The sequence below is a fragment of the Bos taurus genome, chromosome 16 (assembly GCF_002263795.3).
Source record: "Bos taurus isolate L1 Dominette 01449 registration number 42190680 breed Hereford chromosome 16, ARS-UCD2.0, whole genome shotgun sequence".
NCBI classification, from domain to species: Eukaryota; Metazoa; Chordata; class Mammalia; order Artiodactyla; family Bovidae; genus Bos; species Bos taurus.
The window spans coordinates 56,248,830-56,268,526 of NC_037343.1; the positions used below are offsets into that span (position 1 = coordinate 56,248,830).

Genomic DNA, 19,697 nt, shown 5'->3' on the forward strand with positions numbered 1-19,697 from the left:
TTTTTTTTTTTTTATTACTGTTTGCACTATGCTTGGGAACAATATGTTTAGAAAAATATTATTCACTGACAGAACACTCAAATAAAAATCAGATTTTTATCTATTAGAAAAGTCTCTTCTTGCCTAAATGGTTTTCCTGCAAGGTCAGTAGGTTCTGGAGCTGATCACCATATTGCTCGCTGGATCCCAGACAGTTGCCCATGATCAGCTAAGTGACGGAAGACAATACGGCTGAGCCTCCAGCGCCTCTTTACGCCTCGTGGACGGGACGTCATGACACATCGATTTCTGATTCTAACGGGGCAGCTATCCCGGGGAAGGGCAGCAATTTCTTCATCAGCCACCTCCTAAGGGAAGTCACAATGTTATTTACACGGATCACACGCCTTTATTTATTCTAGATGATGAGTCAATGCTCAGACGAGGAGAACACAAAAGGCTAGATTCATTAATGCAGCCAAGTTTGGCAAAAGAGCCCTGGATACCATGATGAATTTTACTGAGTAGAAACAAACAGGCCAGAAAGAAACATGACAGAATTGTTTGACATACTTGCAATGTAATTTTTCAAAATTAAATTGAAACCTAACGAACATAACCAAGAATCCACAAACTAAGTGTAAAGCTCAAAAAGCTTTCACCAATAGAAAACAGCTGTGTAACCAGCAACTAGACTAAGAAACAGTATCAGTACCCAAGACTTCCCTCTCCTTCCTTTCGGTCACTGAGCTCCTGGCTAACGTTCTCATTTCTCTTTTGGAAAATACATGAATGCATTTCTGTTGTCTCCCCAAATGATTTTCCCAGCTTCACTGAGAAAATCGATATATAACACTGTGTAAGTTTAAGATGTACAATGTGATGTTGTGATACATGTATATACTGTGAAAAATAATTACCACAATAAGGTTAACACCTCCATCACCTCACATAATTACCCTGTGTGTGAGAGAACATGAAGATTTACTCTTTAAGCAACTTTCAAATATGTAATACAGTACTGCTAACTATGGTCCACATGCTGTACTTACTTAACCCCAGAACTTATTCACCTTATAACTGGAAGTTTGTACCCTTTAGCCAGCACCTCCCCATTTCCCCTAATCCCCAGGGTCTGGTAACTGCCATTCTACTTTTTCTATGATTTGGTTTTTCAGACTCTAAATATAAGTGAGATCATACAGTATTTGTTTTTCTGACTTACTTCACTTAGCATAATGCCCTCAAGGTACATCTGTGTTATTGCAAAGGGCAAGATTTCTCTTTTTAATGGCTAAAGAGTATCATACTCTGGGCTTCTCAGGTGGCTCAGGTGGTAAAGAACCTGCCTGCCATGTGGGAGTCCCAGGTTCAATCCCTGGGTAGGGAAGATCCCTAGGAGGGCATGGCAAACCGCTCCAGTACTCTTGCTGGAGAATCCCATGGACAGAGGAGCCTGGTGGGCTACAGTCCGTGGGGTCGCAAAGTCAACATGACTGAGCACACATGCAGTATCACACTACCGTACTCTGTGCTGCTCTGTGCGTGCAAATCACATTCCTGGAGTGGCTCGTTCACCCGCTGATGGACAGTCAGGCTGCATCCATGCCCTGGCTACTGTGGATAATACTGGAGTGAACACGGGGATGCAGCTCTCTCTTCATTTCTATCTAGTGACTTCATTTCCTTCAGGTTTATACTCAGAAATGGAATTGCTGGATCATACATGGTAGTTCTAATCGTTAATATTTTGAAGAGCCTCCAAACTATTTTCCACAGTGGTTGTACCAATTTACATTCCCACCAGCAGTGCACAGGGTTCTTTTCTCCACATCTTCACCAACACTTATCTCATCTTTTGGACAGTAGCCATTCTGACAGGTGTGAGGTGATAGCTCTTTGTAGTTTTTGTTTGCATTTCCCTGATTAGTTGAGCATCTTTTCATGTACCTGTTGGTCACTTGTGTCTCTTTTGGAAAAATGTCTATTCAGGTTCTCTGCTATTTTTTAATCACTTTTTTTGGGGGGGTGCTATTGAGTTGTATGACTTCCTTATATTTCGGGGATATTAAACTCTTTATCAGGCACATGGCTTGCAAATATTCTCTCTCATTGTGTAGGCTGCCTTTTCATGTTGTTGCTTTCAGTGCGCTGTAGTCCACTTGCTTTTCTTTGTCGCTTGCGCCTTTGGTGTCACAACTAAACAGAAAATCACTGCAAAGATCAATGTCAAGGAACGTGTACCCCTTGTTTTCTTCCAGCAGTTTCACACTTTCAGTTCTGTCTTTTAAGTCTAAGCCGTTTTGAGTTTCTGTAAGTGGTGTTAAGATAGGGGACCGATTCTACTCTTCCGCATCTGAGTATCCAGTTTCTCCAACACCACTAACAGAGAAGCTATCCACAACACCCACTGAGTATTTTGGCTCCCTTGTCAAATACTTGTTGACCACTTATCTGTGGATTTATTTCCAGGTTCTCATTTCTGTTCCACTGGTATATGTGTCTGTTTTTATGCCACTACCATACTGTTTTGAATATTATAGCTTTGTAAATCAGGAAATGTGATGCCTCCAACTTTGTTCTTCTTTCTCAGGATTGCTTGACTCTTTGACGGCCTTTTGTAGTTCCATACAAATTTTAGGATTATTTTTTTCTATTTCTGTGAAAAAAATGCTATTGGAATTTTTATAAGAATTGCACAGACTCTATAGATGGCTTTGTGTAGTATGGGCATTTTAAAAATATTAATTCTTCCAACCTATGAACATGGAATATCTTACTTATTTGTATCTTGATTATTGTAAATGTTTCTTTTAATGTGCTGCTGAATTTGGTTTGCTGGTATTTTACAGGGAATTTTTCCATCTCTATTCATTAGGGATACTGACCTGTAGTTTTCTTTCTTTGTAGTGCCCTTATCTGGCTTTGCTATCAGGGCAATGCTGGCCTCATAAAATGACTTTGGGAGTGTTTGTTTCCCTCTTACTCAATTTTTTGGAAGAGTTTGAGAAGAATTGGCACTGCTGCTGCTGCTGCTAAGTCGCTTCAGTCGTGTCCGACTGTGTGCAACCCCATAGACGGCAGCCCACCAGGCTCCCCCGTCCCTGGGATTCTCCAGGCAAGAACACTGGAGTGGGTTGCCATTTCCTTCTCCAATGCATGAAAGTGAAAAGTGAAAGTGAAGTCGCTAAGTCGAGTCCAACTCTCTGTGACCCCATGGACTGCAGCCTACCAGGCTCCTCTGTCCATGGGATTTTCCAGGCAAGAGTACTGGAGTGGGGTGCCATTGCCTTCTCCGGAATTGGCACTAGTTGCTCTTTAAATGACTGGTAGAATTTATTCATGAAGGCATATGGTCCTGCACTTTTTTCTGATTACTGATTCAATCTCCTTACTCATCATTGGTCACTTCAGATTTTCTATTTATTCATAATTCAGTCTTCATAGGTTTTATGTTTCTAGGAATTTATCCATTTCTTCTAGGTTAGCCAGTTTGTTGGCCTACAGTTGTTCTTATCAATTCGTTATGATTCTCTGTATTTCTTTGGTATCAGTTGTAATATTTCCTCTTTTGTTGCTGATTTTATTTGAATCTTCTCTTTTACTATGTTAGTCTAGCTAAACGCTCATCAATTTTATCTTTTCCAAAAAATCAGCTCTTAGTTTCACATATCTTTACTGTTTTCCTGGTTTCTATTTTCATTTATTTCTGTTCCAATCTTGGATTCTGCTAATTTTGGGCTTATCTGTTTTTCTAGTCCCTTGAGGTATTAGGTTATTTCCCATAACATTTTTGAAGTATGCATGTGTGAAACCTCAGAAGGCCAAGTAGAAGGAAATGTTTGACATGAAGATGAAGAGGAGGAAGCATAGGCGCACACAGAGCCTTGACATCAACAGTAAAGATTCTGACTGCTGGAGATGCAAAGACAAGTGATCAGGTGAGATTTACATTTTTAAAACATCATTTGCAATGTAAGGAAATAAATATGGTAAGGGCAAAAACGGTTCGGGGGGAAAACATAGATTACTGCAGTAGCTAGCACTAAGGTTTTGTCAGGACAGATTTATTCTTATGTATGTGCTTAAATGTATGTGTATTGTGCATGTGTTTGTGTGGGATTAGACCCTTACTAAACTATGATGGAAGCAAAATAATTACTCTAACATATTAAAAACACATAAATGAGAAAATGTATATGAAATCCGCTCAGTTTATATTGGGCTTCCCTGGTAGCTCAGAGCAGGTAAAGAATCCACCTACAATGCATGAGACCTGGGTTTGATGCATGGGTGGGGAAGATCCATTGGAGAAGGGCGTGGGAACCCACTCCAGCATTCTTGCCTGGAGAATCCCCATGGACAGAGGAGTCTGGTGGACTGCAGTCTATGGGGTCACAAAGAGCTGGACATGACTGAGTGACTTCACTTTCACTTTTATATTAATTATTAAACAAGTTTATATTAATTATTAAACATTAAGAGTAGTTCCTGACCTCCAGAAGCTCACACATATGTTGCTATTAAGAAATACTGACAAATACAAATTACAAAACACTGACGGAGAAAAATCAAAGACGAAAATAAATGAAGTGATATACTTTAAAAAAAAAAAGAAAGAATGATAAAATTATATGAAACATGATTAAGTCAATGAATGGTAAATAGTAAGAGCTACAAAAGGAACTGAACAGGAGAAATGATTGGGCTGGTAAAATGAAGTAAAGTTTTATGGAGACGGAACATGAAGAACAGCTACAAATTGTTTACGTATATATGAACATAAAAGGTTTAAGGCAGTGTACAAATGAGGAAACTAGGCAAAGGGAAAATGAAACAAAAGAGCATTCTGTGAGAGCCTATAAATTCATTAGCACTGGGACAGAAATTCACCTTGTAAGCTAGTTGGCAGGCAAGAAAGAGCCATGTAAGTTCCAAGGATTAAGAGAAGCTCTGCACAGCTACTGATGGTTCTCAAACCAGAGACTCTTCATGGAGGTCTTCATAAATTTGTCCTCCCTAACATCTTAAGCTTTGTTTCTCAGGAGCCACTTCTTATTACTGCCTAAATATAGGCAAGTAGCTTAATGTCATTACAATAAAAGCTATAACAGAGTGGTCCAAGGCACTCCGTTCTCTGCTTCAGTTCAGTTCAGTTGCTCGTTGTTTCCGACTCTTTGCAACCCCATGAATTGCAGCACGCCAGGCCTTCCTGTCCATCACCAACTCCCGGAGTTCACTCAGACTCATGTCCATCAAGTCAGTGATGCCATTCAGCCATCTCATCCTCTGTCGTCCCCTTCTCCTCCTGCACCCAATCCCTCCCAGCATCAGTCTTTTCCAATGAGTCAACTCTTCACATGAGGTGGCCAAAGTACTGGAGTTTCAGCTTTAGCATTATTCCTTCCAAAGAAATCCCAGGGTTGATCTCCTTCAGAATGGACTGGTTGGATCTCCTTGCAGTCCAAGGGACTCTCAAGTCTTCTCCAACACCACAGTTCAAAAGCATCAATTCTTCGGCACTCAGCTTTCTTCACAGTCCAACTCTCACATCCATACATGACCTCAGGAAAAACCATAGCCTTGACTAGACGGACCTTTGTTGGCAAAGTAATGTCTCTGCTTTTGAATATGCTATCTAGGTTGGTCATACCTTCCCTTCCAAGGAGTAAGTGTCTTTTAATTTCATGCCTGCAGTCACCATCTGCAGTGATTTTAGAGCCCCCCAAAATAAAGTCTGACACTGTTTCCACTGTTTCCCCACCTATTTCCCATGAAGTGATGGGACCAGATGCCATGATCTTCATTTTCTGAATGTTGAGCTTTAAGCCAACTTTTTCACTCTCCTCTTTCACTTTCATCAAGAGGCTTTTTAGTTCCTCTTCACTTTCTGCCATAAGGGTGGTGTCATCTGCATATCTGAGGTGATTGATATTTCTCCTGGCAATCTTGATTCCAGCTTGTGTTTATTCCAGCCCAGTGTTTCTCATGATGTACTCTGCATATAAGTTAAATAAGCAGGGTGACAATATACAGCCTTGATGTACTCCTTTTCCTATTTGGAACCAGTCTGTTGTTCCATGTCCAGTTCTAACTGTTGCTTCCTGACCTGCATACAGATTTCTCAAGAGGCAGGTCAGGGGGTCTGGTATTCCCATCTCTTTTAGAATTTTCCACAGTTTATTGTTATCCACACAGTCAAAGGCTTTGGCATAGTCAATAAAGCAGAAATAGATGTTTTTCTGGAACTCTTTTGCTTTTTCCATGATCCAGCAGATGTTGGCAATTTGATCTCTTGTTCCTCTGCCTTTTCTAAAACTAGCTTGAACATCAGGAAGTTCACGGTTCACGTATTGCTGAAGCCTGGCTTGGATAATTTTGAGTATTACTTTACTAGCATGTGAGATGAGTGCAATTGTGCAGAAGTTTGAGCATTCTTTGGCATTGCCTTTCTTTGGGATTTGAATGAAAACTGACCTTTTCCAGTGCTGTGGCCACTGCTGAGTTTTCTAAGTTTTCTGCTTATCTGGCTGAATTTAGATAAGATTTAAAAAGAATCCATGATAATGAAAAACCTGTATATTATTCTCCAAATTTATATGAATGAAATAATTTTTACTCTAAGCTTTTGATAAGTTTAATGGCCTTGAGTATGAGTTATAGACTCTGATAAGACTCTTGAATGCAGGTATTTTAGCTAACAGTTAGGCACAGGACTTATGCTTCAGGAAGCCTGAGCTGACATTCTCTTTTTCAAGAGAAAGAGTATGACAAGAAGTCAAACCTATATGGAAGGCCACCTCATGGGTAAAGAAATTCAGAAGCAGGCTTAGGGATGGCCTTGGATAAGGAATAGTGTAGGTCATGTGCTGGGCACGCTGAAAGACTGGGATGAACTGGAGAGACACTATAGGTCAAATAACTCCAATTTCTGTGTGGTCACCATGCCTCAGTACTTTCTAAGTATCACCTAATGAAATGGTTGAAAGGCTAGTTAAGAATGAATAATTTTTTTATTTGAAACTAATCAAAAGTTTCAATGGTATTTGTTTATGTTGACCAAGAAAACGAGATTCTAGTCTCCACAAAGTATACTAAGTTTCAACAGTATGAAGTGATTTGAGTTAACGATTTTCTGGCAGATACTCATCTTAATTAGCTAACCTGAAGGTGTTTTGGAAGAATAGTATTCTTCCTGAGAGAATTGATCCGTAGCCTCTCATCTGCATACTCGTAGGCCATTTTTCTTCTCTTTACATCACGCAACATTCTCCAGTCGACATAGTAACTTCGAGCTTGGCCTGAAGCTGATGAAGGAACCACCTAAAAGAGACAAGGAATAAGTGAAGGAGAGTCAGACCCAGGGTTTGCCAGAGGATCAAAACCCAACTCCACCCACCAGGGGACAGTGACCAGCCTCTCAAAGAGAGAAAACCACTGTTCCGCAACCCACACAATAATCTGCAAATTCAGGCCAGACACTACCCTGGGACTACCTGGCCCCTGGCCCTTGGTGGGTGGACACTGCTGGGATGCAAAAGGATGTCTCCCACAGAGGAACACTTCTCTAAAGTCGAGAAGCGTAACCAACCTACCACATACATAAAATACAAACAGCACTTGAGATAAAATGAGGTGACAGAGAAATATATATAAGGTGAAGGAACAAGATAAAACCTCGTGAGAAAAACTAAGTGATGTGGAGGTAGGCAGTCTACCCAAGAAACACTTCAGAGTAATGACTGTAAAGACGATCAAAGGACTTGGCAGGAGCACAGATGCAGAGAGCAAGAAATTATAAGCTTTCAAAAAAGAATTAGAAAATACAAAGAACAATGAAACAGAATTAAAGAATGCAATAACCAAAATGAAGGATATCTCACAGGCTAGTAAAGTAATGCTCAAATTCTCCAAGCCAGGCTTCAGCAATACGTGAACCGTGAACTTCCTGATGTTCAAGCTAGTTTTAGAAAAGGCAGAGGAACCAGAGACCAAATTGCCAATATCTGCGGGATCATGGAAAAAGCAAGAGAGTTCCAGAAAAACATCTATTTCTGCTTTATTGACTATGCCAAAGCCTTTGACTGTGTGGATCACAATAAACTGTGGAAAATTCTGAAAGAGATGGGAATACCAGACCACCTGACCTGCCTCTTGAGAAATCTGTATGCAGGTCAGGAAGCAACAGTTAGAACTGGACATGGAACAACAGACTGGTTCCAAATAGGAAAAGGAGTACATCAAGGCTGTATGTTGTCACCCTGCTTATTTAACGTATGTGCAGAGTACATCATGAGAAACGCTGGGCTTGCAAGAAGCACAAGCTGGAATCAAGATTGCCGGGAGAAATATCAATCACCTCAGATATGCAGATGACAGCACCCTTATGGCAGAAAGTGAAGAGGAACTAAAAAGCCTCTTGATGAAAGTGAAAGAGGAGAGTGAAAAAGTTGGCTTAAAGCTCAACATTCAGAAAACGAAGATCATGGCATCTGGTCCCATCACTTCATGGGAAATAGATGGGGAACCAGTGGAAACAGTGTCAGACTTTATTTTGGGGGGCTCTAAAATCACTGCAGATGGTGACTGCAGCCATGAAATTAAAAGACGCTTACTCCTTGGAAGGAAAGTTATGACCAACCTAGGTATTATATATAGAAAATGATAAAGATGCCACTAGAAAGCTACTATGGCTCAATGAACTAGATAAAGCTGCAGGATAGAAAATTAATACACAGAAATCTGTTGCATTTCTCTACACTAACTACAAAAAATCTGGAGGAGAATTAAGAAAACAACCCCATTTATCATTGCATCAAAAAGAATAAAATGCCACCCTTGTGGCTCAGATAGTAAAGACTCTGCCTGCAATGTGAGAGACCTGGGTTCGATCCCTGGGTTTGGAAGATGCCCTGGAGAAGGGACAGGCTACCCACTCCAGTATTCTGGCCTGGAGAAGTCCACGGACTGTATAGTTCATGGGGTCACGAAGAGTCGGACACAACTGAGCCACTTTCAGTTCACTTCAAATCTACCGAGTGCTTCCCTGGTGACTCGGTGGTAAAGAACCTACCTGCCAATGCAGGAGACATGGGTTCAATTCCACCATCAGGAAGATCCTCTGGAGAAGGAAACGGCATCCCACTCCAGTATTCTTGCCTGGGAAATCCCATGGACAGAGGAGCCTGGTGGGCTACAGTCCATGGGATCTCAAAAGGGTTGGACACAACTTAGCAACAACAATAAAACCTACCAAAAGAGGCAAAAACCCGTACTCCAAAAACTGTAAGACCCTGATGAAACAAGGCACAACACATGGAAATATATACCATGTTCTTGGATTGGAAGAATCAATATTGTGAAAATTACCAATTTTATTTTGAAAATCACCAATACTACCCCAGGCAATCTATAGACTCAATGCAACCCCTATCAAATTATGAGTGGTATTTTTTACAAACTAAAATTTTTTTTTTTATTTGTATGGAATTATAAAAGACAGAATAGCCAAAGTAATCTTAAGAAAGAAAAATGGAGATAGAGGAAATCAGGCTCCTTGGCTGCTGACAATACTGCAAAGCTACAGTAATCAACAGAATATGGTCCTGGAACAAAAACAGATTAGCAGAACAGGACAGCAAGTCCAGCAATAAATCCCTGCACTAGGGTGAATTCATCTACAACAAAGAATATACAATGGAGAAAAGACAATCTATCCAGGAAATGGTCCTGGGAAAAGTGCACTGCTACATTTTCCTAGAAGAAAACATAGGCAGAACAGTCTTTGACATAAATTGCAGCAATATGTTTTTGGACCCATCTCCTAGAATAATGGAAATAAAAACAAAACTAAACAAATGGAACCAAGTCAAACTTATAAAGTTTTGCACAACAAAGGAAACCTATAAACAAAATGAAAAGACAACTCATGGACTGGGAGAAAACATTCACAAGTGATGTTACTGACAAGGGCTTGATTTCCAAAATACACAAACAGCACATGCAGCTCCCTAACATGAAAACTAACAACCCAACTAAAAAATGGGCAAAAGATCTAAATGTACATTTCTCCAAAGAAGACATGCAGATGGCCAAAAAGCACACAAAAAGAAGCTCAACGTGATTAATTATCAGAGAAATGCAAATCAAAACTACAATCAGTTATCACCTGATACCAGTCAGGATGGCCATCATCAAGAAGCCTACAAATAGTAAATGCTGGCGAGAATGTGGAGAAAAGGAAACCATCCTATACTGCTGGGTCAGAATGTAAACTGGTACAGCCACTATGGAGAACAGCATGAAGTTTCCTTAAAAATCTAAAAACAGAATTACCAGCAATACGATCCAGCAATTCCACTCCAGGGCATATACCTGAAGAAAACCCTAATTCAGAAAGATACATCCACCCCAGTGTTCACTGCCGCACTATTTACAATAGCCAGGATATGGACACAACCTAAGTGTCAATCACAGATGTATAATAAAGATGTGGGGTATATACACACACCATGGAATATTACTCAGCCATAAAAAATGAAACAAGGCCATTTGCAGCAACATGGATGGATCTAGAGATTATATTAAGGGAAGCAAATCAAAGACTCATGATATCACATAAATGGAATTTTTAAAAAATGATACAAATGAACTTATTTACAAAATAGAAATGGACTCACAGATATAGAAAACAAACTTACGATCATCAGAGTGGAAGGGGGGAAGAAGAGATAAATTGGAGAGTGTGGGATTAACAGATACACATTAGCATGTATAAAATAAACAATAAGAATTAGGGGCGGCGGCCGGGAGGAGCTACCCCCGCATCCGAGGTCAGGGGCGGCGGCTGAGAGGAGCGACCCCACGCCCCCACACCCGAGGCAAGGGGCAGCAGCCGGGAAGAGCTACCCCGTCTGAGGCCAGGGGCGGCAGCTGGAAGGACCAACCTCACGCCCGAGGCCAAGGTCAGCGGCCTGGAGGACCAACCCGACGCCCAAGGAATGGTGGCTGCGCAGGCGCAGGACGGCCTAGAGAAGCTATCCCACGTTGAAGGTCAGGAAGGGCGGCGGTGAGGAGATACCCCTCATCCAAGGTAAGGAGCAGCAGCTGAGCTTTGCTGGAGCAGCCGTGAAGAGATACCCCATGCCCAAGGTAAGAGAAACCCAAGTAAGATGGTAGGTGTTGCAAGAGTGCATCAGAGGGCAGATACACTGAAACCATACTCACAGAAAACTAGTCAATCTAATCACACTAGGACCACAGCCTTGTCTAACTCAATGAAACTAAGCCATGCCCGTGGGGCGACCCAAGACGGGCAGGTCATGGTGGAGAGATCTGACAGAATGTGGTCCACTGGAGAAGGGAATGGCAAACCACTTCAGTATTCTTGCCTTGAGAACCCCATGAACAGTATGAAAAGGCAAAATGATAGGATACTGAAAGAGGAACTCCCCAGGTCAGTAGGTGCCCAATATGCTACTGGAGATCAGTGGAGAAATAACTCCAGAAAGAATGAAGGGATGGAGCCAAAGCCAAAAGAATACCCAGCTGTGGATGTGACTGGTGATAGAAGCAAGGTCCGATGCTGTAAAGAGCAATATTGCATAGGAACCTGGAATGTCAGGTCCATGAATCAAAGCAAATTGGAAGTGGTCAAACAAGAGATGGCAAGAGTGAATGTCGACATTCTAGGAATCAGCGAACTGAAATGGACTGGAATGGGTGAATTTAACTCAGATGACCATTATATCTACTAATGCGGGTAGGAATCCCTCAGAAGAAATGGAGTAGCCCTCATGGTCAACAAAAGAGTCCGAAATGCAGTACTTGGATGCAATCTCAAAAATGACAGAATGATCTCTGTTCGTTTCCAAGGCAAACCATTCAAGGCTGAAGAAGCTGAAGTTGAACGGTTCTATGAAGACCTGCAAGACCTTTTAGAACCAACACCCAAAAAAGATGTCCTTTTCATTCTAGGGGACTGGAATGCAAAAGTAGGAAGTCAAGAAACACCTGGAGTAACAGGCAAATTTGGCTTTGGAATACGGAATGAAGCAGGGCAAAGACTAATAGAGTTTTGCCAAGAAAATGCACTGGTCATAACAAGCACCCTCTTCCAACAACACAAGAGAAGACTCTACACATGGACATCACCAGATGGTCAACACCGAAATCAGACTGATTATATTCTTTGCAGCCAAAGATGGAGAAGCTCTATACAGTCAACAAAAACAAGACCAGGAGTTGACTGTGGCTCAGATCATGAACTCCTTCTTGCCAAATTCAGACTTAAATTGAAGAAAGTAGGGAAAACCACTAGACCATTCAGGTATGACCTAAATCAAATCCCTTATGATTATACAGTGGAAGTGAGAAATAGATTTAAGGGCCTAGATATGACAGATAAGAGTGCCTGATGAACTATGGAATGAGGTTCGTGACACTGTACAGGAGACAGGGCTCAAGACCATCCCCATGGAAAAGAAATGCAAAAAAGCAAAATGGCTGTCTGAGGAGGCTTTACAAATAGCTGTGAAAAGAAGAGAAGCAAAAAGCAAAGGAGAAAAGGAAAGATATAAGCATCTGAATGGAGAGTTCCAAAGAATAGCAAGAAGAGATAAGAAAGCCTTCTTCAGAGATCAATGCAAAGAAATAGAGAAAAACAATAGAATGGGAAAGACTAGAGATCTCTTCAAGAAAATTAGAGATACCAACGGAACATTTCATGCAAAGATGGGCTCAATAAAGGACAGAAAAGGTACGGACCTAACAGAAGCAGAAGATATCAAGAAGAGGTGGCAAGAATACATAGAAGAACTGTACAAATAAGATCTTCACGACCCAGATAATCATGATGGTGTGATCACTGACCTAGAGCCAGACATCCTGGAATGTGAAGTCAAGTGGGCCTTAGAAAGCATCACTACGAACAAAGCTAGTGGAGGTGATGGAATTCCAGTTGAGCTATTTCAAATCCTGAAAGATGATGCTGTGAAAGTGCTGCACTCAATATGCCAGCAAATTTGGAAAACTCAACTGACCTTTTCCAGTCCTGTGGTCTTTGCTTTCATTCCAATCCCAAAGAAAGGCAATGCCAAAGAATGCTCAAACTACTGCACAAGTGCACTCATCTCACATGCTAGTAAAGTAATGCTCAAAATTATCCAAGCCAGGCTTCAGCAATACGTGAACCGTGAACTTCCTGATGTTCAAGCTGGTTTTAGAAAAGGCAGAGGAACCAGAGATCAAATTGCCAACATCCGCTGGATCATGGAAAAAGCAAGAGAGTTCCAGAAAAACATCTATTTCTGCTTTATTGACTATGCCAAAAACTTTGACTGTGTGGATCACAATAAACTGTGGAAAATTCTGAAAGAGATGGGAATACCAGACCACCTGACCTGCCTCTTGAGAAATCTGTATGCAGGTCAGGAAGCAACAGTTAGAACTGGACATGGAACAACAGACTGGTTCCAAATAGGAAAAGGAGTACGTCAAGGCTGTATATTGTCACCCTGCTTATTTAACTTATATGCAGAGTACATCAAGAGAAACGCTGGACTGGAAGAAACACAAGCTGGAATCAAGATTGCCGGGAGAAATATCAATAACCTCAGATATGCAGATGACAGCACCCTTATGGCAGAAAGTGAAGAGGAAATAAAAAACCCCTTGATGAAAGTGCAAGTGGAGAGTGAAAAAGTTGGCTTAAAGCTCAACATTGAGAAAACGAAGATCATGGCATCTGGTCCCATCACTTCATGGGAAATAGATGGGGAAACAGTGGAAACAGTGTCAGACTTTATTTTTGGGGGGCTCCAAAATTACTGCAGATGGTGACTGCAGGCATGAAATTAAAAGACGCTTACTCCTTGGAAGGGAAGTTATGACCAACCTAGATAGCATATTCAAAAGCAGAGACATTACTTTGCCAACAAAGGTCCGTCTAGTCAAGGCTATGGTTTTTCCTGTGGTCACATATGGATGTGAGAATTGGACTGTGAAGAAGGCTGAACGCCGAAGAATTGATGCTTTTGAACTGTGGTGTTGGAGAAGACTCTTGAGAGTCCCTTGGACTGCAAGGAGATCCAACCAGTCCATTCTGAAGGGATCAGTCCTGGGATTTCTTTGGAAGGAATGATGCTAAAGCTGAAACTCCAGTACTTTGGCCACCTTATACCAAGAGTTGACTCACTGGAAACGACTTTGATGCTGGGAGGGATTGGGGGCAGGAGGAGAAGGGGACAACAGAGGAGAAGGGGACAACAGAAGATGAGATGGCTGGATGGCATCACTGACTCGATGGACATGAGTCTGAGTGAACTCCGGGAGTTGGTGATGGACAAGAAGGCCTGGCCTGCTGCAGTTCATGGGGTCGCAAAGAGTCGGACATGACTGAGCGACTGAACTGAACTGAACAGGCAACTATATTCAGTATCTTGTAATAACCTATAATGGAAAAGAATTAAGGACACACACACAGCACCAAATATAAGCATACTGTAAATCAACTACAGTTCAATAAAAAAAATAAAAAAAGACACAAAGCGGATTCATCCTCCCACCTCGTCGCTTATCTGCCCAGTGACCATACCCCCACCCCAGAGGTACCCAGTTACTAATTTCTTTTCTGTAGCCTTCCAGAGATTTTTGCCTATAAAATACACGTACGTACTCCCTCTTCCATGTTTCTTCTCCTACCCGTTTTTTTCACATTTAACAATAGATTTTAGAGCTCTTTCTATATCCATGTTTAAAAGCTTCCACATTGTTTTAGGTTGCATAATATTCCACTATATGGAAGTGACCAGGTTCAGGAGATACTATCTCAAAATAGGGCTTCTCTGGCATACTGTTTATTTCAAGCAAAAGGAATCTGAGAAACAGCAGGTGCAAGAAGGACTTTCTGACCTTCCCCTGAAACAGGTCATAAGACGCTCACATGAGAGGGTCCCTCCGTATACCCAGGGCATAAAAGAAGCATGCTTATCTCTGGAGCCTGAGGAACACTGAGAAGAATCTAAATAACTGGCCATGCTAAGTTTCCTTTAGTTTTCTATACATAGCTCATGCCTTTAGTCTTACCACATTTTTCCATGACTTACCAGGCTTCATTAACCCTAGCACAAAACCCACTTAGGTTTAACTCCTTTGGTTCTTCTTCCCTTATGAAAACTCCTGTGTTGGGTAAAACTTACAAATTTGTATGCTTTTCTCTTGCTATTGACACAAGGGCTCCAGCTGAGAACTCTTTTCCTCCCCACAGATGCATCATGATTTATTATCCTGAGACCTACTGGTGGACAACTAGACCATACCTGACCAGTTATCATTATAAACAATGCTACAATGAAAAATGTCTTATGTAAATCATTTCATATGTGTTTATATATATCAGCAGGGTAAAGTCCTGGAAGCAGAACTGCTGGGTCAATGGGTACTTTGCAATTGTCACTCAAAACCCATTTCTTAGCGTGAGTTGTCCAGTAACAAGACAGAGGGTCCTCGTTGTCGCGTGTTTACGTGGTGATAGCCAACAGTTCTAACAGTACACTCAGAGTGCAGGCCGTTAGGAACTCAAGTCTTTCCCAAACCAGAGCAGATATTATATGTTCATTAAATTACAGCTATGGAAGATGATGATGGCTTCTTATAACTGCTGTTTTAGAAAAAACACATGTACAGCATGATACAGAACATAAAGCTGAAAATGAGACTACTAGACTAGAAAGATAACCTTTTTTCAACCTGTCAACAAAAGATAAACTGCCTTCAATGCTCAAAGTCTCAAGGGGAAATACAACTCTAAAATCATCTTTTAGAAACAAGATAGCATGTATCAAATCGATATTGAAATTTCATTCATGACTGAGTCAAATGAGTACCATGGTCACAGTGGCTGGAAATAAGCGTCATGGAAAGAGGGCTCAGGCAAGGCTTGGAAGGACTGACAGAATTCTGATACAGTTAGGAAGCGGGGGAAGGCAGAGAAGGTGAAGTTTTTCCAAACCAAATGAGGAAATGGACAAGATTAGAGTGGTAAGGTTCAAGGAGGTCATTCCAGCTGAAAGAAACAATTCACCTGAAGGGGCAGTGCAGTGTCTGCTGTTACCTATGAAACTAAAAGCAAAAGAGAATTAGAAACCAAAATGAAATATTTTCCCCTTCTTTTCCAGACTATCCCTAATCAGTGTTCTATCATCTCCTAACACGTTTCTATTTATTTAAGAAGAAACAAGGAACTTTTTATTCTTTCTGTACAACTTTTTTTTTTATGACTATAAAGGCAATACACTTTTAAAATAAACATTTACTGGTCTCTTAATTTCTTCTGTAATAGTTTATGTCCTTTGCCCACATTTCTATTATGCTGTATTTTCTTGCCAGTTTATAACAGTGCTTTACATGTTAAGATTGCTTCTATTCTGTCCTGTACATATCCTAACCTACCCCTCTCTCTCACCCCTCTTCACCTAAAACTATTCCATTGGCCTTTCTTCAACTCATGGTCTACCATCATCAGTATCTTCTAAATCCTCGACTTCTCTTAACAACTCCTCCAGATACTTGCTCAATACTTTCCCCTATAGCTCTTTTTCTCCCATGACTGGGAGGAAGCTTTCTTGCTCTTTACTGCAGCTTGCAGACTGTCCCTCCTTCCTGAGAGGAAGCTGTGACTCTTGTGCCAAGGGGTTACACTTCCACCACTGCAGTCATCTACCACAGCCCCCACCATTCCCTTTCATTTTTCACTGTCAATCCTGGCTGTCACTCCTTCTGTCTTAATTCCTGGTGATCTCAACACAAGTGAAATCACACCCCGATCTCTCCATTCCTCGAACTCTCTTCCTCCAGGCATTTTGTCCTCCACTCCTCTTTCCCTATTTACTTCCCATGCTGGACCTCTTTTATTCCCAGGAGGTGAAAGTTGTCTATTATCCAACTGTGTGTATCTCATACTCTATCACTTCTTTCCAGCATGTTTCTTCTAACAGCCTAATAACAGCCCCTCTGGAACTTTTAATCCGTTGCTCCTACCAGCTTTTCACCTCTCAGCTTCGAATTCCTATCTCCTGCTTGTGTCCTTAGTCGCTCAGTCGTGTCCGACTCTTTGCCACCCCATGGACTGTAGCCCGCCAGGCTGCTCTGTCCATGGGGATTCTCCAGGCAAGAATACTGGAATGGGTTGCCATGCCCTCCTCCAGGGGATCTTCCCGACCCAGGGATCAAACTCAGGTCTCCCACAATGCACACGGATTCTTTACAGTCTGAGCCACCTGAATTCCATGGTCTGTAAACACAATACTGTCTTTCATACACCCTCCACTCCCTGATCCCTCTTTCACTTCACCTTATTGGCTCTAATCCTTGCCACTATTCTTCTGATGTACTTTGACTATTTTACACCATCTCTTCTTTCTTTAAATCCCTGACACCTGCTCCCACATCCCCATGTTTAGCTGATGACTTCACTTTCTCTTCAATTATGAAATCAAAAGCATCTATAATCAGATATATAGAATAGACTTGTGGTTGCCAAGGGGGAGGGGGCATGGGGAAGGGCTGGATAAGGCCTTTGGGATTGGCAGATGCAAACTATTGTATATAGAATGAAAAAACAACAAGGTCCTACTGTATAGCACAGGGAACTAAATTCAATATCCTGTAATAAACCATAATGGAAAAGAATATGAAAAAATATGTGCAACTGAATCACTTATGTTAATAAATTAACATAACATTGTAAATCAACTAGACTTCAACAAAATAAATTTAAAAAGCATCTGCAATCATATAAACTACATTCCCTCCTACTATTAAAGATCTGCTCTAATACAGTAGCCACTAACCACACATGACTAGTGAGCCCTTGAAAAGTAACTAGAAGAATGCAATTCTAAATTTTATTTGATTTTAATTAATGAAAAAATCTAAACTTAAGCAAGGCAAACACTAAAAAGTTTTAGTTTTGATAGGACTACACTTTCCATCTTAATCGTGAAAAATTTAGAATCCAAACTAAGATGTACTCTTAAGTGTAAAATACAAACCTGATTTTGAAGATTTAGCATTAAAAAAAGAATGCAAGATCTCACACATCACATTTATAGATTACATGTTGAAATACAACATTTTTGATAAACATATTTAAAATATTTTAATAAAATTAATTTCATCTGCTAATTACTTTTTTAAATGTGGCTACTCGAAAACTGTAAGTTACAAATGTGGTTGGTATTTTATTTCTATTGGACAACGCCATTACGGAGTAACTGTTCATGTTCTGAAGACCAAATAATCTAATACTAAACTCATCACCTCTTGCCTACACAAGCTACAGCTTCAGCAATTCTTCCCTCTCCTACATTATCTATTTTCCCCCCTCTACAGAATCTTTCCCTTTGACACAGAAACACGCACTGACTTCTGTCACGCTAAAAATAAAAAATACCACAAAACACCCACTCTTAACCCACCTCCTCTTCAGCTATTGACCCAATTTTTTGTTCCTTTTTGCAGCAAAACATCTTCAAAGGTTCGTCTATGTGTGTAGTCTGTAGTTTGCAGGAAAGACAGAATGTATTTCTTTCCTCCCATTCTGTCTCTAATACTTTCACCCCCACCACACCATCGAAACTGCTATGCTGCAGGTTCCAACAATTTCCACGTTGCTAAATCCAACAGAGGGGCTATCAGGTGCCGCAGTGGTAAAGAATCCGCCTGCCAATGAAGGAGTCCCAAGAGACGCCAGTTTGATTCCCGGGTCGGGAAGGTCTCCTGGAGGAGGGCGCGGCAACCCACTCCAGTATTCTTGCCTGGAGAATCCAATGGACAGAGGAGTCCGGAGGGCTAGTGTACGGGGTCGCAAAGAGTCGGAAGCGACTGAGCAGGCACGCACGCAAACCAAACAAGCAATTCTCAGCCCTCTTTTAATTGACTTTAACCAGAGTTCCCCACTCGCTGCTCCTGGAGTGCTTCCAGGCCACCACCTCCCTCCCTCTGTTCAAGTCTCCTTTGCTCGGCTTTCTTTTAACCTTTGGGAGGTTTGGGGGGCCTCATTCTTCAGACACCTTCTGTCTCCACCTACACTCGTAAAGTGGAGTCCGTCTGCAGGCTTTCAACGCCAGTCAGCTCTAAGTTTACAAATAACCCAATTTACATTTGCAGCTCGGCCCTCCCCGGAATCAAGTAGGAGAAGGAAGTGGAGAGAGAGAGAACCCTGGAACAGGTCTGCACTGGGCGCTCCTGGTGGCAGAACAGTGGAGGACCTCTGGGTTTGGAAGTTCAGAGAAGGGGAGGAGGGTATAACGGCGCGGGCCAGACCTGTCGGACGATCCGCAGCAGAGATCCGAGCATGGAAGTAGCCATCTTGTTGACCGCAAATGTCAAACCGCTGCAACTTTATTAACACTGCCGCAGACAGCGAGGACACGAGGGGCGGGACCTGGGCCGCAGGGGGCGGGTCTTTAGCGTTCGGGAAGAAGGGGATAATTAATTGGATTAGCGTTCTCGCGGTATTCAACGGAATTTGGGCAAAATAACAATCTGGAAGCTTAGCTGTGATACTGATAGTGGATTGCGACGCTCTTCACCTGTTTCCTCCCTTCTTGAGCAGTTTACACACCCTCTTAAATTACCTTTGTCCTCATTCACCTCCTTTTCTTCCACCCTTTCTTACCTATCTGTTCATTGTCACCAATGTCTCTTTCTCTAAATTC

At 41.6% G+C, this 19,697-nt stretch overlaps 1 protein-coding gene across 1 annotated transcript; it reads right to left on the reverse strand.

Moving 5' to 3' along the window:
* MRPS14 (mitochondrial ribosomal protein S14) lies at positions 1–19,434 on the reverse strand. The gene is given in 3 exon segments (NM_001003902.1): positions 1–347; positions 7,144–7,302; positions 19,303–19,434. Coding segments are annotated over 3 exon segments (387 nt in total). The 5' UTR covers positions 19,348–19,434; the 3' UTR covers positions 1–164.
* Between the last annotated feature and the right edge of the window lie 263 nt (positions 19,435–19,697).